The sequence below is a fragment of the Xiphophorus maculatus genome, chromosome 7 (genome assembly GCF_002775205.1).
Source record: "Xiphophorus maculatus strain JP 163 A chromosome 7, X_maculatus-5.0-male, whole genome shotgun sequence".
In the NCBI taxonomy this organism is placed as follows: Eukaryota; Metazoa; Chordata; class Actinopteri; order Cyprinodontiformes; family Poeciliidae; genus Xiphophorus; species Xiphophorus maculatus.
Window position 1 is genome coordinate 387,395 of NC_036449.1, and position 27,622 is coordinate 415,016.

General features: G+C 39.5%; 2 protein-coding genes across 4 annotated transcripts in view; both read left to right on the top strand.

The window, feature by feature from the left end:
• ccdc93 (coiled-coil domain containing 93) overlaps positions 1–14,423 on the top strand; it is a 38,658-nt gene extending 24,235 nt beyond the window's left edge. For 2 of the 3 annotated variants that reach the window (XM_023336416.1, XM_023336418.1), the window contains 11 exons: positions 393–455; positions 7,281–7,354; positions 7,551–7,632; positions 7,738–7,812; positions 7,917–7,988; positions 9,899–10,007; positions 10,108–10,190; positions 10,308–10,345; positions 10,497–10,581; positions 10,686–10,799; positions 12,438–14,423. In XM_023336416.1, coding sequence (XP_023192184.1) covers positions 393–455; positions 7,281–7,354; positions 7,551–7,632; positions 7,738–7,812; positions 7,917–7,988; positions 9,899–10,007; positions 10,108–10,190; positions 10,308–10,345; positions 10,497–10,581; positions 10,686–10,799; positions 12,438–12,494 — 852 coding nt within the window. In that variant the 3' untranslated portion in view covers positions 12,495–14,423. The remainder of the gene's footprint in view (positions 1–392; positions 456–7,280; positions 7,355–7,550; positions 7,633–7,737; positions 7,813–7,916; positions 7,989–9,898; positions 10,008–10,107; positions 10,191–10,307; positions 10,346–10,496; positions 10,582–10,685; positions 10,800–12,437) is intronic. The other variant, XM_023336417.1, reaches the window with a different exon arrangement.
• A 3,308-nt stretch (positions 14,424–17,731) lies between these two features.
• tmprss3 (transmembrane protease, serine 3) overlaps positions 17,732–27,622 on the top strand; it is a 127,825-nt gene continuing 117,934 nt past the window's right edge. The window contains exons 1-2 of the mRNA XM_023337092.1: positions 17,732–17,787; positions 23,171–23,274. Of these exons, the coding sequence (XP_023192860.1) occupies positions 23,182–23,274 (93 nt within the window). The 5' untranslated portion in view covers positions 17,732–17,787; positions 23,171–23,181. The remainder of the gene's footprint in view (positions 17,788–23,170; positions 23,275–27,622) is intronic.

The following is a 27,622-nucleotide window of genomic DNA, read 5'->3' on the forward strand; positions in this document are numbered from 1 at the left end:
CCGGGTCGGTTCTCATGCCTTTTTGTCTGTCGGCCATATTGTATTTAATAAAAATAATTTCTTGCATTTGCAGCTGATGGCCAGTAGTTGATGGTATATTTTATGATACATTAGTGTCCACTTCAGTGGTCTGTGTGCATTTATAACAATAAAATCCACAGGAAGCACAAGAAAATGGCTTTTAGATAGCTGTCCACTGTAGTGACCACTATGCATGAAAGGGTTAAGTATGAAGTGCACTTTATGCTGATATATTTTAAGTTCTACAGTCTCTTTTTTTCTCCCAACAACTTTATCCTTTTCTACATACTACATAAGTCTTTCCCCTTGTGTAGAGATGTAGAGAGCAGACTGCATAAAAACCTGAACTCACATGTTTTCTGTCCTGACAGCTCAAAGTAAAGCATGCAGAGGAGAAAGCCTGCAATGAAGAAGCGAAGAGGAGTCTGCTGGAGGTAACTACTCCTGGGCATTTTTTATCCAGATATCTCTATTTATGTTGCCTGTGTATTAATAGTGATAACTGATTATTGCTACGAGTGCCCAGGGTAACTACAGATAGATGTCTTTATTTGTTTTGTAACAATTGGTTTCCAACAGTGACTGACTTATTGTGAAACAATATATATTACTGCAGCTGTGTGTTTTATACAAGATGCAGCCATGTTTAGTGTCATGGTCAGAAATGGATCATAATTTCAACTTAAAGTTGACAGTGTTTTATTTGAACAGAAACAAAATTTCAGTGGAAATTAAATGCTGCAGTGGAGCTTGTTGTTTTTTCCTGGTATATGTTGGCCAAGCTACTCCTCAGTGAGAAGCACCTCTTAAATTTCTTCAACACTTGCATTCTAGTTCTCAAGTTTGAAAGATTCATAACAAGTTTCTTGGACAACCAGCTTCTCACTAACGGAATCAGAAGAGCCTCCTGAATGTTTAAGGACTTTGTGTGAAAACTGCTTGCATTTCACTACCTAATGAGAGCAGACATGTTAATTAGGGTACATTACAGTAACCTTCACAAGCCACTTGTATTTAAATAAGAGGGAAAAACAAATGCCTGCCAATGACATTGTTTTAGGCAGTCCATTTGTTGAAATACAGTAGATTTGAATGGAAATATAAAAGAATTAAGATGGGGCCCCAAAATTGATCTCTGGGAAACACTTTTTTGCTAAATCTTGAAAAGATCCTCCTTCTGTAAGGTGTGTAAGCTTTCCTCTTTAAATAACAAGACAACAAAAGCAGATTTCCAAACAGAAGGAAACTCATCAAAAAATCTAAAGGCAGGTGTATATTTATGAGATATATTTATATTTGTCAAAATTTGACAAATCAGTTTGTCAGAACTGATTTGTTGAAGTACTTGTCTTTTGGTCTTGTCAGATTGACATCAAGCCATCAGACACTGGCTGCAACCAGTTTAGTTTAAGTTTCCTTTCAATTTCATTACAATTTATTTTTACTAAGAGCTACATTAATATTGCTAGAGTCTCACCTGTGGTTGAGGGGGGTCGGTAACAACTAAGGATAATTGGGGGCATTGATTTGGAGACCTCAAGATTAAAACTTTAAAAGAATTTTATAAGACTTTTGTCTTTTTAACTTCGTAGAAACAGATTTATGGGAAAGTTGTTTTGGATTAAAATCTGCAACTCCCTCCTCCTCTTTTGGGCAGGGTAGTCTGTCCTATGAAGGCATGGGGAGTAAGTAGTTAGATGTAACAGCATTACAAGACATAATAATTACAAAATAAAAGGAGCTGTAATTCATTAGTTAATGAAGAAAAGGTGTAAATTAAATTACTTTGAAAAATCGATGTCAATTTCTGTTACATTTAAATAATCTTCTGTTGTATTCATCAACATTTACCTTTTTATTTTAATATTTTTATTGGATTTTCAGCAAAATAAAACCAACCAACACATTCAAATCCACACATCTATTACATAGACAGAGAAACAAACGAAACAAAAGAAAACCCCCCACAAATTTTAGTTGACTTTATACTGAATTGACTGGGAGTCTCTCTATGCCACAAGATTGATTGACATATTTTGTAAAATGTGTGGGCAGAACCATGCACAACATGCCTCTGTTATTCAGCTTTGAGATTGGAGAGCAAGTCCTCAATCCATCGTTTATGGGAAAGGGGTGTCTCTTTTTTTCCATGATAGGATTATGAGTCAAAGGGCAATCAATGTGGAAAAGGCTACAGCTGAAGCTTGCCAGGTGGACACACCGCATATCGGAGGAACAACCCCAAATATTGCCGTGAGAGAGTTTGGGGGAATATTGATATTCAACGACTCAGATAGGAACCTAAACACATTTGTCCAGAAGGCCTGCAGTTTTTGGTCATTCCCAGAACATATGACCAAGTGTCCCTTTCTCACTTTTACATCTTGGGCAAGCCTTGTCTGACCCTGGGAACAACTTTGCAAGTTTACTGTTTGACAAATGGAGCCTATGAAAAACCTTAAATTGTATTAAGCCATGTCTAATACATATAGATGATGTACAGATAAGCCTACTGCCACTGCAGGCATTCATCAGTCCATCTGTATGCTGCAGTCTGAAGCATTGATGAGAAGAATTTTTAACAAAGCTCCACAGCTGCAAATATCTAAAAAAAAAAGTTGGAAGAAGGTAGGCCAAATGATTGCTGCAGCTGTTGAAAGGAAGTAGGATGACCATCCCTGAACAGGTCTCACAGTAGTTACAGTGTATCACAAAAGTGACTACACCCATCACATTTCTGCAGATATTCAAGTATATCTTTTCATAGGACAATACTGACAAAATGATACTTTAACACAGTGAAAAGTAATCTGTGTGCAGCTTCTATAACAGTATAAATTCCTAAACTGTTCCCAGATCTTAATCACCCCCAATGTAACTTGGTTATTTGTAATCAGTCGTTTATCTAATGGCAATGGCAAGCAAACAACTGAGGCCAGTGAACCAGATTTATAAGATTTTGTTCCATCAGTGACCAAATGGGCACCATTTCATTTTCTGCAGGCTTAAACCAAAAACAAAGTTTACAGACATTAGCAGCCCAGTCAAAGTGCATATAATTAGGCATGGCCAGTCCCCCCTCTACCCTTCGCCTCTCCAAAAACTCCTTTCTGATATGAGGAATCTTCCTGTTCCAAATATACATAGAAGTTATCTTCTCTAACTTTTTAAAAATGATTTAGGAATAAATATCAGAATTGTCTGAAAAAGGAATAGCAATTTAGGCATTACAACCATTTTAACTGAATTTATCCTTCCTTCCAGGGACAGAGGAAGGGATGACCAACGCTCCATATCCTGCTTAACTGATTGAAGGCAATATTAAAGTTGTGCTTGAATAGATTTTTATAATTTCTGGTTATGTTCACTCCTAAATATGCAAATTTTTCAGAACTCACTGTAAATGGAAGAGAGTTTGGGGGCAACTGGTTGGCTTTATCATAACAGGAAAAATAAGACATTTTGCTCTGTTAATCAAGTATCCTGATATCCTACCAAATTCTTCAATGCACTTTATAGCTTTAGCAATGGAGTTGCATGGGTCAGCCAGAAAGAGGAGGAGGTCATCTGCACATAATGACACAGTGTGGATTTGTCCCGTTCTACACTGCCTGGCCAAAACAAAAGTCGCCACCTGCATTTAACTAAGCAAATAGGTACAAGCCTCCTATTGGATAAGTACTGCATAGGTGATTATCATTCAGCTGGCAACAAGTTATTTAACCCCAGCTGATGCAATGAGTAACTCCTCATTTCTTAAACAACCATGGCAAAAGACACATCCTGTGGTCGTGGAAAAGACGTTAGTCTGTTTAAGAAGGGTCAAATCATTGGCATGCATCAAGCAGAGAAAACATCTAAGGAGATTGCAGAAACTACTAGAATTGGGTTAAGAACTGTCCAACACATCATTAAAAACTGGAAGGATGTTGGGGAACCATCGTCTTCCAGGAAGAAATGTGGTCGGAAAAAAATCCTGAATGATCGTGATCGGCGATTACTTAAACGTTTGGTCAAATCAAATCGAAGAAAAACAACAGCAGAACTCAGGAGTATGTTTAATTGTGAACGCTAAAGCATTTCCACACGCACAATGCAAAGGGAACTCAAGGGGTTGGGATTGAACAGCTGTGTAGCCGTAAGAAAACCTCTAATCAGTAAGGCTAACCAGAAAAAAAGGCTTCAGTTTGCTAGGGAGCATAAAGATTGGACTCTGGAGGAATGGAAGAGGGTCATGTGGTCTGATGAGTCCAGATTTACCCTGTTCCAGAGTGATGGGCGCATCAGGGTAAGAAGAGAGGCAGGTGAAGTGATGCACCCATCATGCCTAGTGCCTACTGTACAAGCCTGTGGGGGCAGTGCTATGATCTGGGGTTGCTGCAGTTGGTCAGGTCTAGGTTCAGCAACATTGTGTGCCCAAAGAATGAGGTCAGCTGACTACCTGAATATACTGAATGACCAGGTTATTCCATCAATGGATTTTGTCTTCCCAAATGGAACGGGCATATTCCAAGATGACAATGCCAGGATTCATGGGGCTCACATTGTGAAAGAGTGGTTCAGGGAGCATGAGACATCTTTTCACACATGGATTGGCCACCACAGAGTCCAGACCTTAACCCCATTGAGAATCTTTGGGATGTGCTGGAGAAGGCTTTGCGCAGTGGTCAGACTCTCCCATCATCAATACAAGATCTTGGTGAAAGATTAATGCAACACTGGATGGAAATAAATCTTGTGACACTGCAGAAGCTTATTGAAACAATGCCACAGCGAATGCGGGCTGTAATCAAAGCTAAAGGCGGTCCAACAAAATATTAGAGAGTGTGACCATTTTTTGGTGGTGACTTTTTTTTTTGGCCAGGCAGTGTATTTATTCCCATAACCCCTGGATTGTTCCTAAGTGCAATAGCAAGAGGTTCTATAGCTATGTTAAACAGCAGCGGGGATAAAAGACATCCCTGTCTCATCCCACGAAAAAAGGAAAGTAATCCGACACAACATCATTTGTCTGAACTGCAGCCACTGGAGATCTATAAAGTATTTCTGTCCATGCACGGAAAGATGGCCCAAACCCAAAATGCTCAAGAGCCTTCATCAAATAGCTATGTTCAATTCTATCAAATGCTTTGTGAGCATCTCATGATATGATAACCTCTGGCACAATATCTCCGCCCAGCAAATGCATATATTAAACAAACTGAAGCCACAGTATGCATGAGTTTACGGACCAATAAGAAGTAGTCAATTCTTGAATAGGACTTGTGTGGGGGTGAGAAAAATGAAAACTTTTTCAGGGTTGGATTTTTAGATAAGATAAGACAAGATAAGATTTATTTGTCATTGTCATCAACAGATTACGAGATTGAGATTTGCTCGACTCGAGTTAAGATGCAGGTTATGTGTATATACATAATATACAAAGATAAAGAAATAAATAGTACAAAATGAGAAATAAATAGACATCAGAAGATGGTTGCAGCGCCTGGAGGTGTCGCAACAGAATTTACATTTTTAACAAGTGGTGTCAAGAGCAGAAGTTCTTATGCCTTTGAATTTAGTGCCATGATTGCCATCGGGTAAAAACTGTTTTTTAGGCGATTTGTCCTGGTTTTTATTGCTCTGTATCTCTTGCCTGATGGTAGCAGCTGGAAGAGACCATGGTCAGGGTGTGAAGAGTCATTTAAAATGTCCAAAACTTTCTTGTGGAGCCTGGAAGTGTAAATCTGTTCCATAGTGGGGAGGGGGCAGCCTATGGTTCTCTCCGCTGCCCTAACAACCCTCTGGAGCGCCTTCTTGTCCACAGATGTGCTGCTGCCATACCAGACACACAGACCGTACATGAGCACACTCTTTTAGCCCTCCAAGGGTCAGCCACCACATATCAATCAATCAATCAAATTTTATTTGTATAGCACATTTCAGCAGCAAGGCGTTTCAAAATGTGTGAGTTGGAGCCAGCATCAGACACATCTGCCGTTGTGGTGATGCTAAAGTTTGACAGCCCTTGAGTCTAGGCGCAAAAAAATAATTAACATGGCCTTTTAATAAACTTTTACAAATGAAGTAGTTTTATGGTTCACAAACTGGGTTTAACATCTTATGCTATTAGTGAAGAATAATGTAGTTCAGGTTTGAAGTTTCGTAGTTTTGAAACTAGAGCACATTAAAGATGCATTAGATGGTGAGAAAATAGGTGGAATCTCCCGTTAGCCATTTCCTGAAGCAGCAACAAGAAGCCAACTCCAGCATTAACTGCGACAGCAGCTGGGGCATCCAGTGCTGGCCGTCAGCTTGCATTTAACATTTCAGATACAGCTGATGCTACTCTGGAAGCGCAATATTACAATATTATTTTAAAAACTCATTGCTTCCGTGAGTAACTTAAGCTCTGCTCCCTTAAAGCCCTAGCATCTCAATATACTCGAAAACCCACCTTCTTACAGGCGTCCAATCAGAAAATGAGAATTCAAGATAACTCCTGTTTCAGTCAAACTCTCACACACCACTATACTCATTGAGAATGATTGTGAATTAATTCTCACATTCACAATCAAACTGTCCTATATTTATTGATATTTTCTTTCTCAGTTTCTGTCATTCATTCTCACATTTACTATTATGTTGTCAAATTCATAGAGCTACTTAAATGGGGGTAATGGTTGTAAATCTTTTGAATAAATTTAAACTAATTTAGAAATACAACAAACTCAAAAGTCAAAGCAAAACTTTAAAAACAAGAATGATCATTAAAGAATAAAATAGTTTGAAAATAAATACACCGCTACCTTACAATAAGTTTTGTTTTTTATTGTAAATATAGTTCAAATTTTGAGTTTATGTAATTAAGTTTATTTCAAATAGTTTTTTTTGTCTGGTAGTAACATATGTAAAGAGAGCTTGATGATAAATGTATGAATTTATCGGTATAGGTTGGCATATATATGAGAGTTTATCATATATGTGAGAGTTTGATGGTGTTTGTGAGAGCGGTTTGTTGTATTATGCAAGGGAATGGTTGTGTCTGTGTGAGAGTATAATAAACAGTTTTGTCCCTTGGGGCCTCGACGATCAGCATGAGCTTTTGGGCTATGCTCAAATGTACTTCAAAATTAGTAAAGCTCGATGGTCAAATTACTCTTGATTGTTATACAGCAATTTTAACCTACCTTAAAGTACCCAGTCTAGGTAGATTTTTTTTTCCCCCAACACCAATTTTGAAAATACAAACCTAAATGTTGTCTTATATCTGTTCCAAGGCTACAGAACACTCAATAAAACTGGAGACTGAGATGAAGACACTAGAAGAGATGGAGGAGCAAGCAGACAGTGGGTGAGCCATCTTCTTTTTATCTTACAGAACTATACAGTTACCTCATCATAAAGTTGATCACTGGCAGCAGCGGTCAGATTTTTAATGGAACGCGAACATGCGCACACAGGAAGACAGAGCCGGGCTTGAATTAATAGCAGGTTTGGAACTCAGGACCCTTGACTAGTGGCAGAAGTAATATAATTTTTGTCGGCAGTCTGATGGAGAAGCTCAGGGCTTTGGTGACGATGAATGAGAACCTGAAGCAACAAGAGCAGCAGTTTCGGACACACTGCAGAGTGAGCACATAAACCAGCAGTCTTGATGGGATTCCTTTCCCCTCAATCTTAAAATGTTCTTTACTATGTTTTGATTTTATTTAATAAAATCTGCTTTATATACAGGAAGAGATGGTCCGTCTACAGCAGAACATTGAAGAGCTGAAGTCAGCATCAGGACAGGACACAGAGGAGGAGCAGGTGCATGTCCAGCTGCACTAATATATGTAGTATATTAATTAGAATGTTTATTTCCAAAAACCATGTCAATCCAGAGTTTTAAATGGGACCTTTTCTTTTCCCAGGAGAGGAGGCAGCTAATAGACCAACAGTACAGTTCAGATAGAGAGAAGCTGCAAAAAGTCCGCCTGCTCATGGTAACCACTGCTCTAATATTACACACAGACTGGAGTTCTCTCTCTAAACAGTGCAGCATTCTCACCACCAGTAGCACTTTATTATTGTCCCCAAAGGAAAATTTCTCATTGAGCTAGGTGAAAAATTAAAACATAATCACAGACTCAATCACCGTCTAATTGTAGTCCAAGCAGAAAAGGACACTCAGGAGTCCTTGAGTCAATACAAAAACCATTAAAGCATCAGACTGAAATGACATCACATTCACAGCTAATGGTATGTTAAAATTTAAGAGACTGGCGTGCCCTGCTAAGGCAGCACAGAGAGGAGCATGCTCTCTGCAGACTGCAGCTAGTAGAGCGCACCCTGCTGCTGGTGGGGGAGTGGAGCGCTCTGTTGCTTAGGTGGAAGGAAGCACTTTACCTAGGCAGCAAGAAGTGAAGTGTGCCCTCTTTATGCAGTAAGGAGAGTTGCTATGCAATTTGGAATTTTGTTTATAATTTTCATGTTTGGATAAGAATGGAGAAAAAACTTTTTTCCTTCTTTCACTTTTCTACAAAAATGTAGACGTGCTTAGTATGCACAGTGATGTTTCTATTTAAATGAGTTGCTTTTTATTTGATTTGCTAGATCATACCATTATTTCAACATTTTACCCATTTGTTAAATTACTGACTTAAGTGGATAGTTATACAATTACAAAAAATAATTTAAATTCAATCACGGGTACATTCCAATTGATCCTAGTTATTAAACAGTATATTATGCTTAAATAATTGTTCAAAGTAGATTAAAAACTCTCTAAGGAAATCCAGCAGATTACATAGTCATGACCTGCAGCATTCACTTCTCCTGGACAAGCATGTTGTGACAATCGCTTGCGTTGTCATTGACTTTACAGCAATCCCTCATACAGAGCATGCATGTAGTGACAGTGAGAAAAAAAAACCTCCCCAAACAGAAAGAATCCTCCAGCAGAACCAGGAACCTGGTTCAGTACAAGCGGCCATCTGCCTCGACTGACTGGAGGTTTGAGAAGACAGAGCAGAATGCACAAGAAGAAACAGATGAACTGATGTAGGGTTATTTTTTTAAACTGTTTTTATTTTTGCAGTTTTAGAAATATACATACATTTAACATTGAGACCCCCACGAACAACAATTACAGAGCATCTAGTTGGACAAGAGCAATTAAATGATAATTAAAAAACATAAAACTCAAAAAATTAATAGGGGAGAGAGAACGATTGGTTGACAGCATTATGTCAAAACATTAACAGGACTTCTGACCTTCAAGTCTGATTTGAGGAAGTACAATCTAAATGGTAAATGGACTGAACTTATATAGCGCTTTTCCAGTCATTTTGACCACTCAAAGCGCTTTACACTAGAGTCACATTCACCCAGTCGCACTCACAAACACGCACACATTTATACACCGATACGCAGATCGATAGGCAATTTGGGGTCAAGTGCCTTGCCCAGAGGCACATCGACATGTGGCAGGAGGAAGCTGGAATCGAACCTACAACCTTCCGATCGCAAGACGACTACTCTACCAAAGAGCCACAGTCGCCCCGCTCTACTTTTGGTTACGGGTCAAGACTTTGGTGAATGGCTTGTACTTGAACAGCGCCCAGAGGACCCCAAAGTTAGTTATTCACACACACACACACACTCTGATGGTGGCAAGCTACTGGATAGTAGCCACAGCTGCTGCCTGCAAGGCTGCTGTGCTGACCGGGCCTTTTGACCCCCACCAGCAGGCAAGGTGGATGAAGAGTCTTGCCAAGGACACTTTATCCATGTAGCAGGGATCGAACCAGCTTCATTACCATTGTCCCAACTAAGCTTTAATCGAGCTTTAGACACAATTATAAACATATTTTCTGTCAACCAACTGCCACAGGACTGCTTTTGCTCTCCTCAGGCTCGCAGGAACCGTGAGATCGCAATCTTGCAGAGGAAGATCGATGAGGTGCCTAGCCGGGCAGAGCTGACCCAGTACCAGAAGAGATTTATTGAACTCTACAGCCAAGGTGGATTCCTCTTCTATATCTGATATAGTTACAGATGGTGTTATATAATTTCTTCATGTGGACCTGTCTCTGTAAAATGTTTATTAATCTTGTCTTCCAGTTTCTGCTACCCACAAAGAGACCAAGCAGTTCTTCACTCTCTATAACACCTTAGATGATAAGAAGGTCTATCTCGAGAAGGAGGTAGAGTCATCACAGCAGACTGTGGCACCAAAATTGAATCTCTAATTGAATTTCGCCTATAACAGTGATTTGGTAAACATGTTTAAAACATCACTGAAGAATAATAATCTCATTTAGGTAAATCTGCTGAATTCAATTCATGACAACTTTCAACAGTAAGTAAAAAGTATCTTGTTAAAAATTAAATCGTAATATACAGTTTTGATGTAAAGAAGAGTGCAGCTTTTGTTTTTCATCATCCCTAGTTGTTGATGTTTGTGGTTTTAATCTGTAACTTTCGTTTTAAATGGCTCTGCTGTCTTCCAGAGCTATGTCATCTGCAGCTGCCAGGGATCAGTTCCTCAGACAGATGGAGCAGATAGTGGAGGGGATCAAACAGAGTCGCATCAAGGTACAGGTGCCGCTGCAACTGGGTCATTGGTGTTGTAAGACATTACCTCCATCTATTGGCCTGCATCTCTAACAGATGCTTCTCCTACCTGTCTGCCTTTTCAGATGGAGAAGAAGAAACAAGAAAACAAAATGAGAAGAGATCAGTTGAATGATGAATACCTGGAGCTGCTTGACAAGCAGAGGCTCTACTTCAAGACTGTTAAAGATTTTAAAGAGGTAAGAAAGTCTTATTTTAAATAACTTTTGAATCAGTCGTCCCCAAACCCCGGGCAGCGGACCGGTACCAGTCCGTGGACCAATTGGTACCAGGCCGCACAAGAAATAATAAAATATTTCTGTTTTATGTATTGGAGAATCTTTTATTTTGAAAATCCTTTAACCAGATTCTCTCGGTTACATCTTGCACGCCAACATTGAGCCACAAGCAGCAAAATGAGTCAGAAACAGATCAGATTCTTTGGAAAGTTTCTTTGCGAAGGGAAAGGGCCCAGAGAAGAGACAGGAGAATGGATTTATCCCGGAGCAGTAGGTGATTCCCACATTCCAAGCCTGCTCTAAATAATATGCGGTGACCGGCCTTCAAACTGCTTCACCACATAGAGACCAAGCACCCTATGCATAAGCAACACTTTTGGGTGTCATTGTCTCCCAGATGGACCGTCTCGTTGTAGAGAAACAAGCTCAGGGCTCCCATTAATTTATCGTTATCGTGAGTAAAAATTTTCATGAAAGTAAAATGTTCGTTTTTGTGGCGCATCTATATCTTATTTTGAAGGGGTGTGTAAATGTTACTATAGCGACTAGAGTCAGAGAGCGTAGGTGGTCGAGACAAGAGGAGAAGAGTAGAGCTTGTGAGTTTTAAGTCTGGTTCACACAGCACGATTTAAGAATTGTCGGCGGATTTCCCAAACCTCTGTGACCACAAACAAGCTGATAAAAGTGCAACAGGTTCGATCAGTTCATGTGTCCAGCCACACGGCAGGAGCAACACACCACACACCAACCGATTCCACTCACCAACATCCCGATTCCAGAAGAAAATCCTGTAAAACCCCAACATGCCATACGTGAATTTAGAATAATCAAACACGGATGACGATGTAGAAGGAATACTGATCATTTGTGGTCTCATTTTAAGTGAGCTGGCGTCAGCATCAAGCCCTGACTGAATGAATAACCTTATCGCTATAATTATATTACGTCAGGTTAATGAACGTTGAAAAGTTACTGAGTTTATCTACTGCAGTACAAGTTTTGCTTCAGTTCCTCTCATTATCATTCCTGTTGATATTCCTTGCACAAAATACTGAATAAACATTCATGCTGTTTCCACATATCATTTGTCCACCGGACTCTCAGTTGCGCCGTGTCAGCTGTTTGGGATTCCCTTCCATGCTTACGTCACCACAATATCTTCATATTGGCATTGATAACATTGTGGTATGGCCATTTGTAGCGGATTGACAGTCCTTTAAACATGATAGGGGTCAGGTTGAGGAATTTGCCAAGCATGCTTTGTTGTGTACTCAACTCACAACAAACCGTACCAAAAAATATACTTCTTACTGATGCATTTGCAGACTGCAAAACTGGATTTTTTTTGTATTGATTCACCAAATTAGAGCATCCAAACAGCTTTTCTTGTTGTACAGAAGAATAAATAACTGGATACAGAACAAATCTCAATCATCCCTTTAAATGCCTTTAAAACTTTAAGGCATTTGCTCAGAGTATTCCTTCAAGAAAAGCAAAAAACGAAAGAAAAAAGTGAAATTTGGGCTAATCAAAGTTCCAGGTGTGCAACGTTTTATAAAGTTTAGAGTTTAACATAATCTCTTTTTTTTCTATCACCAGGAGTGCCGCAAAAATGAGATGCTGCTGTCCAAACTAAGAGCAAAAGGAGCTTCCTAACTTTGTTCTACCTGCTGGCCCTGTGTTTTCTTAAGCTAGCTTGAAGCTTTGATATACATTGATTGAAGTGTGTGGGATCACAGAACATGGTTATTTTAGTTATGCTTCACAGGCCAGAAACCCAGTTTCTTAATGGGTGCCCATCACAGCAGATTTTACCATAAATGTGTCATTTGGCTTTAGAACGTTTTCATGGGATCGAGGCCTTTGTAACATAAAGATTACAAATGACCAACATGCTTTGTGATATCTGTTTAGTCCGAGCTATTGGTGTATTATAACAAGACTGAAGTAAACACTATTCCTGATACTGTATGCTTTCCCAAAGTCAACAAAAGATCTTTGACATGTCTGTTCCTGCTTTAGTGCCTCAGATCCTGCTGTAGCCATTGTTGCAATACAATTACATTATTGTAACTAGCTGTTGATAAAATATTTTATGTTGACAATAAAATATTGGAAAACTTGATAATCAAGAGTAAAAGTGGTTAATGATGAGTCTATGAAATTAACAGCCGATGGGTTGTGAATGTGAACAATCAGAACTTAAATCTCCACCAGGTGAGTAATGGAAAAAAAAAAAATCTAAATCAATAAACATGTAAAGATTCTGACATTAATGTAATATATTCTTCTAAGGCTTTTCGCTTCAGGGGTTGCTACAGCAAATCATCTGTCTCTGTTTAGTCCTGTTCTCTGCAGCCCTTTTCCTTTACACCAACTATCACCACATCCATAAATCTCCTTTGTGGTCTTCTTGGCCTCTTGCCCCATAACTCCAGCCTCAACATCCTTCTACTGATCTAGTCATAGGTCCTGTCCCAATACTCGCACTTCTTCCTTTGTTCAGGGACTTTGGCGAAGTATAACCCACTTGCATTGCTGCAAGTGATGTTTTGAGTTAAAAGGCGGATTTATGGCAATGTTTCTTTTTTCCATCTTCATAGAAAATTCAACAAAATTGAATTGGACAGGTTTATGACACAGCACATATTAGTGATAAAGAAATTTGATATGATAAACTGGGATAGTCACAAACTAAGGAAAGTAAAACAAAATGTTACAAATGCAAGACAAATTTCAAATCTTAAACTAAGCTATTAACATATTGGTATAAAGATTGGACTTTTGTGATGTTGCAACATTTAAACACTCAAATTAAATTATTTAACTTTAAAAATGGAGGTGATTTTTAGAAAGCAGTATTTGTGAATAAAAACTTAACTTGAAGATTAGATTGTTGATATAATTTAACTCTTCATCCCTAATTTCATTATATTAAAACTTAAAGATGGAATTAGATTTCTTGTACAATAGCCACTTTTGAAAATCTTTCTAAAAACATTAATGAAGTTGCAATTGAAAAAAAAGGTGCATTGTTTCAGAACAATGCACCTGAGATACATTTTGTGACATCTCAGTCACAAAATGCTGGAATTGATATTAGAATTTCTTTTGCAGAAAATCATTACAGGGAAAACTTTACATAATTATGAAATTAATATCTTACATTTTTTTGTTGGAGTAGAATAGAAAGCTGTTTGGTTCCTATTTTCTTTAGAGATGTCGTCATGATTTTCAAACAAATGTTTTCTTTTCAGGTTAGCGGGGAAGAAATTTGATGTTGGTGTTTCCCAGAAATTTCCTGACATTTTTGGTTTATAAAGTCACAATTAGTTTATTTTAAGTAGGACATTTTAGTTTCATTAGTCTTTTCACAATGTAGCATCAGACCTTTGTACTGTTTTGTTGTTTACATATGCCATATGTTTGTCCTTATTTGTTAGCACATTAGCTTCACTTTATACAAAGCTAACTTTTAGCCACATGAGAGTTTGGTTTTTTTTCGAGTGACAGCTGAATATGTAATTATGTCTCTAAATTACTCAAATTGACTGTTATATTCAATGTCAGTGTATTTTTTTGCCATCTTAGAAATATGACAATGCTAACAGAGCAAGTTGTGTCTGTCACAAAAAAAGAAAAAAGTTTTCAAAATTAAAGTATTGAACATTTTTTTCATTGTACTGACCGTGAGTGATTACATCAAATTTTCCTTTGTTTTCAATAAGTCATAACAAAACACATTTGGACAGTCAAATATATCCAGCAATGAATGTGGAAAGCAAAAATACTTTTACTGTACATTTCAAAGTTTTTTTGTTGTTGTATTTTTAAGCAGCACAAATGCCTAACACCATTTTTTATGTCCAAGTTACGACACAGGGACTTACTGTCCTAATTATCACATTTTTGCAGGTTTTGTAACCTGTGCACTCAAAACCTTATGTGCACTTTGAGGCCACACTTCATAGAGGGGCGTAGGGTGCAATCCAAGTACTGGGACTAGGTCACTACCTCTGAACATAAACAAGCAGGGCCTATCTGCCACAGCCAGAGCCAGGCTGTGACAATTACATAATTCAATTTATTTTAATGAAATATTGTTCAGCCATTCAATGGCCAATTCTGTTTGAAAGAACAAGAAGTGTCTAATCAAGGAAAACAACTAAGGATATTTGTTAAATGGAGCTATCCTTTCTACAAATTGACCATTGTTGGGGATCAAACGTGGCTGCTGACCCACAGGGATGATCAGAAGGAGCTTGAGATCTGGACTTACTCTGTCTACTTCCAGGGCAAATTTTTACAAAAATATCCAAGTGCGAGATGAGGTGAAGACTGAAGTCAGTTTTCACTGCAGCCCAATGAAACTATTTTTAAAGTAGAGCAGTGCAGTCAGGTTATGTGTATGTTCATGTAATAACTAAAGAAACACAACATTCTTACTATCAGTTCAAGTCCATCGTTTTTATACTGCTGTGCTCTGCAGTATAAAAACTATCCAGGTCAGAGTTATGCTCCAACTCTTCCCCAAATTTTTGCTACTTTCATGTGATCGTATTTGTCTTCCTGAGTTATACTTGCTGTATATCAGCACAGCACAGCTTGCTATGTCATCTCACTGATTGTGATACTAAACAGACAGTTTCCATCTTTCTCTCCAGTCCACTTCCTGCAGTAATCTGCAGTCTGGACCTCTTGAGGTATCTGACACTTGCTGAACTCTTTGTCCTAAAGAACAACACGGTGCTCTCTTCAGTAATCATGTTTTAAATTGGCTTCTAGCAGACTTTCTGATATAGACCTGATAGTGACCATGTTGTCTCTTGGGTGTGTCCCTATCAGCAAGTGCAGTAGAGTAAAAATAGGCATTGATAGAGGAAAAACTACAGAACATTATTCAGGGTTCCATATGTACAGTCAGGACTGTATTCAGGCTTAGTGCTGCTCCCAGAGGACATGAGTACTTGTGAGATACCACTGTGTGGTCCTCCTTCAGATGCCTGATGTTTTACACCATGACAGTTACCTCAGTTCTGTCTGGCCTTCTGTTGCTTTTGATGTTACCAGTATATGGTCAGCTAGTGGGAGCAAAGAGGTCACAAGAGGCTGAAGAGCAAAGTTCCCGCCTGCAGAGCCTCTGGAAGCTGCACATTAGGGCATCCAGGCTGAAAGGAAAAGGTAAGCAAAATCCTATATAAGTATCCCAATTTTTAATACAGCCATCTCTAAAAGTTTTTTTTGATTCCAGCAGTTGTTTAATTTGGAGATCAGTTGTTTTATTAATATAGTTTGTATCAGTATGGCTAGAGATTAATAATTCTCTTTCATGAATCAGCTTCTCCTGGTATTGGTATCTAATATTTCTTTTTTCATCTGGGATGTAAAATTATTTTTTATTTTGGTATTTTCATATCCTTGAAGGTTTATGCATATTTTAAACCACTAGAATGGTGGTTTAAAATACAGGCTTATTTTAAACCTGTATTTTTCTAGTTTTCTACAGGCTTAGAAGACTAGTTACCAGTCCATAAAGTTTTGCATCTATAATCTTTAGCAGCGCTTGCTTCTATTTCTTAGAAGTGACCATTGCCAGGGCTTTTATCGGGATGTTAACTGTTCCTGGTAGCTCTCTTATTAGGTTTCCAATCTGTCACTTGGCATCAGTTTCTTCTTCCTGGAAATTGTTTGCTCTTCTCTTCAGAAGTTACAAATGATCACAAAAAAGTTTTTTTTTAATATGTTGGGGCTTTTGCTAAAGGAAAGTTTTACCTAAATGTTATGTGACTCACAACACACCAAGAGTTGTATCTTCAAAAAATCTTGTACATTTCACTAAACATTCAATTCTTAGTCATATGCTACTTTTTATTTTACAAACAAAACATTCAGGCATTAAATACAACTTAACCTTTAAAATAAACAAAACTGCCAAATGATGACAGAATGTGATCATTTTATCAGATTTACTATTTTTGAGAAATGTATTTTGAAAACCTCATTAACATTACTTTCCGTCTTTATACTGAATGATAAGTTGAAACATCACTCGATCATGAGATCCATCTACAAAGTCAGATTTAGTCTGACATCCAATTTAGGTCAAATATTCTAAACTTGTTTTTGTTTGATCTTGAAATTCAACATAATGGCAGTCGGATAGATAAGATTATTGTAGCTGCTGGAACAGAACAGGAGGACTTCAGCAGCAAATGAAGCTTAGGAAATTCAGCTCACCTGCACTGGAGTTACTGGAATATGAGAACAAATGTTAAACAGGTAGAGTCTGCTCTGATCCTTCTTATAAAGAGCAGTGTTGTGAGTCCAGTCCAGTTTATTATTCAGGTGAGCACCTATAAGAGTTCACCATCTCAATGTCTGCTCCCTGGATGTTCACCAGTACCATTGAGGTGCCTGTGATGAGAGTTATCACAGTACTGAAGATGACAGCATGGGGAGTTAATGGAGAAGTCTGTACTGTAGAGGGTGACTAGGAATGGTGCCAGAACAGTCCCTGTGGGGCCCCTGTTCTGTACGCCAGCCTGTTGAAGACACAGGCTGCCATTAAAATGGAGGGGAGATTTCCATGTGTCTCACCACATTTATCCATGCAGGGTCATGAGGGGCCAGGTACCTTCTCCATATTCCTCTTGGCGAAATACATGGCACACCCTAAAGAAGTCACCAGTCCATTACAGGGCAAGCTAATTATGTGTGGAATAAAATTTTATGATAGCTGTCAATGTGTCCTGTGAGTGTTCTGTGCGTATCTTAAAAAATATACTTTGGGAAAATTGTCAATGATTTCTCTTCAATAAAGGATCAAGCTCTAGCCCAGTCAACGAAGTGGCCAAACAACTTCTGCTCTACTGCCGGGCCGGAATTGGCTACCACCTTCAGATCTTGCCCAATGGTTCAGTGGGAGGAGTCCATAGACCTACTCCATACTGTGAGTTCAGTCAAAATGAGTGAATATTTACACACCCACGCCCACACACATATATACAGTATATATTTGTCGCTGCACACAACCAGACCCCCTCTTCTCTCTACTTCTCCTTCTGAGAGGGTGAGACTCGCCTGGTTCCTGATGACCTTCATTCAGTTGTCCCACCCTTCTTCCCCCCCCTGTGAATTAGCCAGACTGAGCAGTCTGTAGTCAACTAGTTTCACAGAGCACACCTGTTAACGGTCACTCTTTCTCTTTGTTACAACATGCTCTTGTTACTGAACCAGGTTTGTTTTAGTGAATAAAATGTTGTTTTACACATAGTTTTGGGCTAAAAGCAACTTATAAACCATTTTCTACCTTTTCCTCTCCAGAATCAAACATCACAGCTATTTTACGACCATCAAAGAACTTTGAGGTGACCAGGGGCACAACTGCATACTTTCTGACAGGAGCAACAGCACCCCCCATCCCCCATGCTGCCCCCCAGGTTTAATATGTCCCTGTAGCTCTTCTTTATTCATGCACTTAGAAATTAAAACCATCATGGTATTTAGGTTTTTGTTGCCTCCCTAATGTTATTATTCCGTCCTGGTGTGTGAAAAAATTGCAGCCTAGGAAGCAATTAAAAAAGAATGAAACAAAAAGTAGGCCAATAGTTTATCATTTAATATATAAGTGAGCCAAAGAGCCACTTCCACCAGCTTCTAGAACCACCTATGGGCTGCAGGTCTGAGGCTTTTTGTTAGCATGTTTTCTATCATTCTTATAGCTTGATAGGAAGCCTTATCCAAACTGGCAACTCACATTAATAAAATGCTGAAATAATATTGACCACAAAACACTGTATTTGTGAAAGATATCAACTTTTTTTTTTTTACACAGGAAGCCCTAACAAACTAATGTAGAAACAATTAAACGGTTTCTCTTCACAATATTTTCTTTATTTACCAATTCTCTATTAGTATTGTTAACGGGGCCCGCGGATGGATTGTAAAGGTGCAGGATAATAACCACTCCAGGAGGGAATAATGTTAATCCTTCTGTAATGAAGATAACCAAACAGGAGTACAGCTGGGTGGTTTAGGTGCTCTAACGCCGATGCAGACGAACTTTATACGTCCACACCAGAGTCAGCGAGCATCCAACAGCAAAACAGTCCCACCACCAAAACATTCCCCTGGAACACACACCCACTGCATGCAGAGTTCCATTAACGAGATAAATGCACAGTAACGCACCTAAACTCAGATCAACCTAGCAAGCATGGAAAATAGTGCTGGCATAAGCAGAAACATACAAGTACTACACTACCCCCCTTTTCAAAGAACATCAAACTACTATGGCATGCTAAGTTTACAAGCAGATGCACATTTCAACATTACTAGTGCAAACATTGGAACTTTAACATAACTCATCTCTTACTGCAGGATAATTATTCAGTCCAGTCATTTTGATAGCGGGCGGGGGCCCGTATTTCTCGACCCCTAAAAGTCTTTTGAATACAGGGTTCTTGTTTGTCTCCTTCAGATCCAGAGGTATGTGGTTCATCTTGCTGCCGATGTTGCACAGCCAACCTTCTTCTACGGGCTGCAACCTGACGCTTGCCCTTTTTCCTTAGCAGTTTCGGAGACCCAACCAGAGCTTTCTTTTCGCTGTCACTTCCAGGCTCATCTGCTGCTGGTGTAGGGGAAGTGGTCATGTGTTTGGGTAATGGGACTACATCTTGGCACTGAGGGAGGACCACATGTCTTTGTCGCCTGACCCATGCTGGTATGACATCGCTTGTGTAAGGCTTCAACTGATCATGGTGCATGACCTTTTTGTCACGTTGTGTTAAGATCTCATATACTACAGGTCCAAGCTGGGCTTTAATAATACATGGGCCTTTCCAGGGCGGCTGCAATTTGGGACTAAAGCCCAGCTTCCTCGTATTGTCCTTTACATAGACCAGATCCCCTATGATGTAACTGCATTTTTGGCACGCAGGTCATGGGTCCTCTTCTGTCTGAGCTGAGCTCCACGTAGATGCTGCTGTGCCATGTCATGAACCTCGCCAAGGGTTTTTTCAAGGTCATGAGCGTACTCCAGGGGGTCCTTTTCACTCCACATTTGTTCTGCAAGACTAAGCCAGAGGTCTTGTGGCTGATGAACTTCTCTCCCCAGCATCAGCATATTTGGCGAGAATCCGGTGCTGGAGTTCTGTGCACTGCGATATGCAGCTGTAGAAGAAGCAAATGCTCGTCCCAGTTTTTCTGATTTTGGTCTACATAGCAGCGGATCATCTGCAGAAGGGTGCGGTTAAATCGTTCCACTTGCCCGTTTGAAGCAGGATGGTACGGAGAGGTTCTAGTCTTGGAGATCTGAAAAAGTTGACAAATACTTTTGAAAAGCACACTTTCGAAGTTGCGACCTTGGTCCGTATGGAGCTCTAATGGGGCTCCAAAACGAGCTAGGAAGTTATTGACTAACATTCTGGCAGTTGTTTCTGCTCCTTGATCTGGAACTGGGAAAGCCTCAACCCACCTCATAAACTGATCCATGATGACAAGAATATACTTGTTTCCAGAGCTTGAGATGGGAAAGGGGCCCAATATGTCAAGGTGCAACCGGTCCATTGGTGCTCCTGCCTGGTAACTTTGAAGTTTAGCTCTCTTCGAGGGGCTGCTTGACTTCAGACCTTTGCACTGGGGGCATTGTTGGATGTATTTGTGGAGGTCACTTCCCATGCCATACCAATGGAAGCTCTACCTAAGACGTTGGAGGGTCTTTGTATCACCTAGATGCCCTGAAAGTGGTGGGTCATGGTAGGCCTGCATAACCTCCATTTGCAATGAAGCAGGGACCAACAGCAGGAGGGAAGGTTTTAAGCTATCCACGTTTTCCCAGCGATAATATAGAACCCCTTGATGGAGTTCTATCTGTAGCCAGCAGAGCCAGTATTTTCTAACTGCTGGACTCTCAATCGCAACTTCATCCTTTGTTGGAAGATTCCCTGCTTCCTTCCAGCTATGTAGGACGGAAAGTACAGTGTCCTCTTTCTGTGCTGCTGAAAGCTGCTGGCTGCTAACAGTTTGCATCCAATTTATTTGGGGACTTTGAGTCTCAGCTTCGGCTTGGTGCTGCTCCTGTGTGCTGTTTCCAACTTCTTCCCCTGTCACATGCCTTATGACGAGTGGGACAACATCATCAACATCTTCTTCAAATCTGGTCCACTGTTTGTGCAGTCTTTGACAGTGAGAACATCCTCTACAGGGAAGCTCTGTTACATCCTTGCCTGCTTGATAACAGTCACAGTTTGTTGACCCTTCTGTAGCCTGTCTTGAGAGTGCATCAGCATTTGAGTGTTGCAGACCAGAGCGGTGTTCGATGTCAAAATCATACTGACTTAGTTCTTCAAGCCATCGAGCCAGTTGGCCTTCAGGGTGTTTGAAGCGAAAGAGCCAGGCTAGGCTTCCATGATCTGTTCGAAGAAGGAACTTTCTGCCCAGGAGAAAGTGGCAGAACTGTCTTGTGTATTTTACGATTGCCAACAGCTCTCTTCTGGTCACACAATATCTCTGCTGTGTAGGAGTGAGGTGGTTGCTCGCATATGAGATGACTCTTTCCTCCCCCCACTGGACCTGTGACAACACTGCACCAATGCTATAATTGGAAACATCAGTGTCCAGGATGTAGTCACTTTCAGCTGCTGGGTAAGCCAGGACAGGTGCGACAGTCAGTCCCGTACCTGGGTCTACAGCGTCTGCCTCACCACCACACCCCGCACCTCATGACACTTTAAACCCAGACTGAAATTCCTCTTGTATGTTATCTATTAAGGATTTGAGGTGAATAAAAACTAACTTTTCAAAAACCTTAGATAAAACAGGAAGTCTAGATATGGGCCTGAAATTTTGTAATACACTTGAATCTAGATTAGGTTTTTTAAGGAGGGGTTTTAACCACAGCATGTTTGAGAATTGATGGGATGCAACCTGACTGCAATGAGGCATTTATCACCATTAAGATGTAAGGACAAAAATGTCTCTTATCAAACGGGTAGGAAGACTACCCGTGGTAATTTGATGGCTGCAGATGTTTGATTACAGAGGTCAGTTCAACTAGTGAAACTGGCCGAAAATGATCCAGAGTAGCTACCCATTGTGGCATTCCATGAGAATCTAAATCTAACCGTGTATTTGAGCTTCTAAGAATTACAAATCTTTCATTGAAAGAGTCTCACAAAGTTCATCAGAGGCTAAGGAGCTATCATCAGCATGAGATTAATTAAAAGCAGGTTCAGTTTATGAAGAAAACTATATTAAGTCACAACACACAGTTTCCATACAGCTATAGCATGAAGTTGAATGATTGACATAATAACAATAATCATACTAATCACAATAAAATTGATAAAATACCTATTTCTGAAACAAACATAAGGTTGCATAAGTTTGTTTGTATATGTACTAACTAAGCATAGATAATTAGCATTTTTAAGCAAACTACCACCAGCTTGTAACACGTTAACAGCACATTTAACTTGAATATATTTTAAGAAAGTATACAAAAATACATTTAAAAAAAAGAATATTATAAGCATGTTTTTAAAAATGTATTTATTTTACATTTTCAATATAATCTTAAGTACTTGATAATGTACTAAATGGACAGATATATAGCGCTTTTCAATCATTTTGACCACTCAAAGCGCTAAACACCAGAGTCACATTCACCCATTCGCACTCACAAACGCTCACACATTTATACACCGATACGCAGATCAGTAGGCAATTTAGGGTTAAGTGCCTTGCCCAGAGGTGTCAGGAGGAAGCTGGAATCGAACCTACAACTTACTAAAATGTATTTCAGAAAAATACTGTACATTTAAAATATACTTTAATATATATTTCTTTCCACCTGGGTGTATCAAGCATTTTTTGATGTATTTAGTTTTTCACAGACTTTTATATTGAGTTTGATAAAGTATGACAGTGGAATCTGTAGTATGGGGCTTTGAACACTTGACGTTAAATTTAAAGCATATTAGAACCTGGTCAGCATTGAAATCTTAAAATCCTTCAGAAATTGTTTAAACAAGATTGAGTAATTGGTTGGACACTGATGATTCTATATTTGTTTAGCACATAGGAAATGGGAGAGAATGAAGAAAAGTGCACACATTTCTGTTTTTTAAGGTATAAATAATAATAAAAAAAGGCCTCATCATCGATTACCACACTTTGGATGCACTTCAAACGAGATTTTACTGCACAATTAACTTAAAGTCTATGTTCGGTCAGAGGTTAGAGTGGAAAACTTGTTCTTTGAAAGTGCTACTTGAACAGTGTCAATTTAATTTAACACATGAACATTCACTGTGTGTCTGCATCTCCTCCAGGTTGGCTGAAGATGTTTGCTGTGAGGCGTGGAGTGGTAGGAATCAGAGGGTTGAAGAGTGGCTTGTACCTGTGTATGAGTGGGCAAGGACTGGCATATGGAGAGGTACATAGTCTACTGCACACAACATATTAACATATGTTAATATGTCAATATTAACATATTAATATCTATCTATCTATCTATCTATCTATCTATCTATCTATCTATCTATCTATCTATCTATCTATCTATCTATCTATCTATCTATCTATCTATCTATCTATCTATCTATCTATCTATCTATCTATCTATCTATCTATCTATCTATCTATCTATCTATCTATCTATCTATCTATCTATCTATCTATCGGCAATTCCATGTTATGAGGATATGTAATGGGAATATCCTGGTTAATATATCTGGTTTGTATATCCATATACAGAATATATGAATGTATCCTGGGTAATGGATGCTTGTATCACACAAGCACCACTGTAAAGATGCTGCTTACCCTTTTTGATCTGGCAATAACAATGTGACAATGGTGGTAAATAGGAACTCCTCCCCCTCAGTCTTTGTTGCGCTTGAACAAGGCACAAGATCCAGCAGTTCTTCAGTGGATGTTGTAACAAAATTGTTTTTTATCACTTTGTATAATTTTCAGTGAATAAAGGATGTGCACAAGTTTAGATTAGCTAAATGCAAAGGCCAAGTTTAGTGTAAAAGTACGTTGCCCCTAAAGGAACTCTAATATTTATACATTGAAATGAAGTCAAATAACAGAAGATTACTTTCTTTATTCATTTTGTCTAGGAGCAGTTTTCTGACAACTGTCTGTTCAAAGAAAGCGTAGAAGAAAATCACTACACCACCTACTCTTCTATGTCCCACCTGGGTAACTACCTGGCAATTTCCCACAGAGGACAGCTCAGGAGGGGCAGCAGTGTGAGCCCAAATCAGTCCTGTGCTCATTTCTTACCAAGGAGAATATGATGTCTGTCCATTAGCTTTCCCAAGCTCCTGAACCTATGACAAAGTTGATACTTGTTATTGAATAGCATCCCTGGGTTATTAAATAAGCTATATTCTACACACCACCCTGTTCTCAATCAACTCCACTGACTCCCCATCCATTTCTGCACTGAGTTCAAAATCTTCTTGTTGACATTCAAAGCCATCCTTATGTTACTCGTCTCTTTCACATTTAAACACCGTCTCACATCCTTCATTCCTCTTTTGACTCACTTCTCTGTACGCCAGGTGCCTGGCCGACAAAATGTCACATCAACGTTACAGGACTAATTTTGGATATAAAAGGTGTTATGTGTTATTTAACCCTCCTGTTATGTTTGTTTCTGAGGTACAGCCTGCAGGGTTTCCCCCAGAAAACTTGCTAAGCCCGGTGATCGGGGCACCGAGGCGGTCCACCGGTGGGCCACCGTGTTTTTGTATTAAAAGATGTTAAGTAGACAAGAAATGTGAAAATATATCTAGATAATTATATGTTATATTACATGTAATATTTTAACACAAACCACAGATACATAAATGTAACATTTGTTTATTCAGATCATCAATGCTGCTAAATTTGATTTAATGGTTTCAGCATAAATAAAAGATTTTAAAGTGTTTAACATTTATATGTAAGATTTTAAGGAGCTGGCAAGTTTACTTTGTAAAAGTTCAAAGAACAATATTCATAGTTCAATTGTTTTGTTACCATAGCAATAATCTGATGCTGTGAGTTTAATCTTTGAGTTTGAGCTCTGTTTGTTCACAAATACAAATTAGTAAAATGTGGTTATAACTTATTGCTTTTTAGGTTGGCCAATTAAACTACTCCCCCTCTCCCAGATTTCACTAAATCTAACCCAGAAGTTGTTAGCAGTGCTGAGTCAAATTCTGCTCAAGGCCCCATGCAGCCTTGGACCGGCCCTGCATGATGAGATAAACCCGCTGCACTGCCCAGAGATGCGCAACAAATGTGAGATTTAATTAAATCCTACTTAGTAGCTCTTCCATTTCGTGTCTGTTGAGGTTTTAATAGGGGGACACAGAAACTATTTTTATTGGTCTCCGCGGCCGCGCGCATTAACTCTGTCTGACTAAGTGGACAAAGCATTTGATTTGGTTTGATGCATCATGTAATCGGAACAATAATACTACTACTAATAATAAATTATTATAAAACCAGTGTGATGCGTGACCGCGAGGCGAGTGCAAAAGCTCCTCACCGGACTGAACCTGGATGATGATGTTGGCGCTGGTTCGTTAAACCTACGGTGGCCGACAGGTGCAAATGCGCAGCAAAAGAGAAAACATGCAAACAAAAAAAAAAACACGCGCACAAATTAAATGCGGCAAGCAAAAAGCGAATAAAATGCAGCAAACAAAAAGAGAGACGCAAACAAAAAAGAAGACACCCCCAAATGAAATGCAGCAAACAAAAAGAGAGACGCAAACAAAAAAGAAGACACCCCCGAATGAAATGCAGCAAACAAAAAGTGTTGAAAACGGAAGTGCTCCAGACCACTACGGGGAGTCAAAGAAAATAGTATTCATTTCTATGGGACCAGATGCAAGATTCAGAGAAAGAAATTTGAAAGAAAGTAAAGGTATCTCTCTGAATCTTGCATCTGGTCCCATAGAAATGAATACTATTTTCTTTGACTCCCCCTAGTGGTCTGGAGCACTTCCGTTTTCAACACTTTTTGTTTGCTGCATTTCATTCGGGGGTGTCTTCTTTTTTGTTTGCGTCTCTCTTTTTGTTTGCTGCATTTCATTCGGGGGTGTCTTCTTTTTTGTTTGCGTCTCTCTTTTTGTTTGCTGCATTTTATTCGCTTTTTGCTTGCCGCATTTAATTTGTGCGCGTTTTTTTTTTTTGTTTGCATGTTTCTCTTTTGCTGCGCATTTGCACCTGTCGGCCACCGTATTAAACACTGACACACAGGTGTTCTGTTTATCTGTGCTACCCGTAAATCCGTCCTACCTTATGGTAATGCGCATGCGCACATCGATGCTACGTCACATACTGCTTACTCAGCAGATTTCTTATAAATACGTCCTACTTGTGGAAGTTTCGTTTCATGTGTTTTATTTCATCGCAGATTACGGTAAGCTTTATTTAATTTATTTTATACCTGGCTTTCATTAAGCTGCTGTATTACTTCATGGTTTTAGTTTACATGACAGGCAGCTTGTAAATATATTTATAAATATTTATATAGTTTGCCGTCTGCAATGTCGTTACTGTAAATAAGTTATTATTTGGCAGTTAATCGGGACAAAATACATTGTTTTGTGGGCTTTTTTGTCCCTATACTTTAAAATATTTTAGTTTAGTAACTCTCTTATACTAAACCTTGCTAAATAGATGTTGGTAGCGATACTATGTGAGATTGAATCTGTGCAATAGCCGTGTAATATTAGTGTATATTAATCATATCCTATCATTTCAGGTGCACAGTGACCTGCGCAGTTCGGTGAACACATTGTGGCTGCGCTGCATTTAATCAAGTCTGTCATACAACGGATTAATCCACAAGAATGTGTTGCGGTGATCTGTATTTGTCTTTAATTTAATTCCAATAAAAACCTGTTCCCCCTCTCTGATACTGTTTTGTTCTTACAAACGCCTCTGTATTTAAAATATTTTTAACAGGTAGGATATTCTACTAAAAGGATTTGTGCACACTACAGCTTTTCATTTTAAACGGGTAGAATATTCAGATGAAGTTAGTGATCTTCTTGTGCTTTCATCATAAATTGTTCCAATGCTAAGGCGAGCATAACTCCTAAGCTTCCACTTCAGTCCCGTCACTCAAATAATGTTATCCAATATATTTAACATTAACACAACCCGCTATAGTTTTCTGTTTGTAAACATGACGGTAGCAGCTTTGGGCGCGTAGCACTGACAGTTAGACTTAGCCATCTATCCGTGCTACGGTAGGAAAATCTGACCAGGTAGCACTGATAGTCAGAACTCTGGCCAACCGGGAACACATAGCTACATAAACTTTATCAGCCCAGACAGAGCCGGGAGCTGGGCAGCATGTTGAGAAGGAAAAGCCGCACAAAATTCTTGGTCCACAAATATGAAACATTCTCACCGCTCGCTCAACGCACCTCTGAAAGCGCGACTACAAGTTATTCCTGCGGTTCACGTAGAAATGCGCAACCCGAGCTAACGCCCATCCATCCATCCATCCATCTTCTTCCGCTTATCCGAGGTCGGGTCGCGGGGGTAGCAGCTTCAGAAGGGAGGCCCAGACTTCCCTCTCCCCGGCCACTTCTTCTAGCTCTTCCGGGGGAATCCCGAGGCGTTCCCAGGCCAGCCGAGAGACATAGTCTCTCCAGCGTGTCCTGGGTCTTCCCCGGGGCCTCCTCCCGGTGGGACGTGCCCGGAACACCTCACCAGGGAGGCGTCCAGGAGGCATCCTGACCTCCTGGACGCCTCCTGCCCGAGCC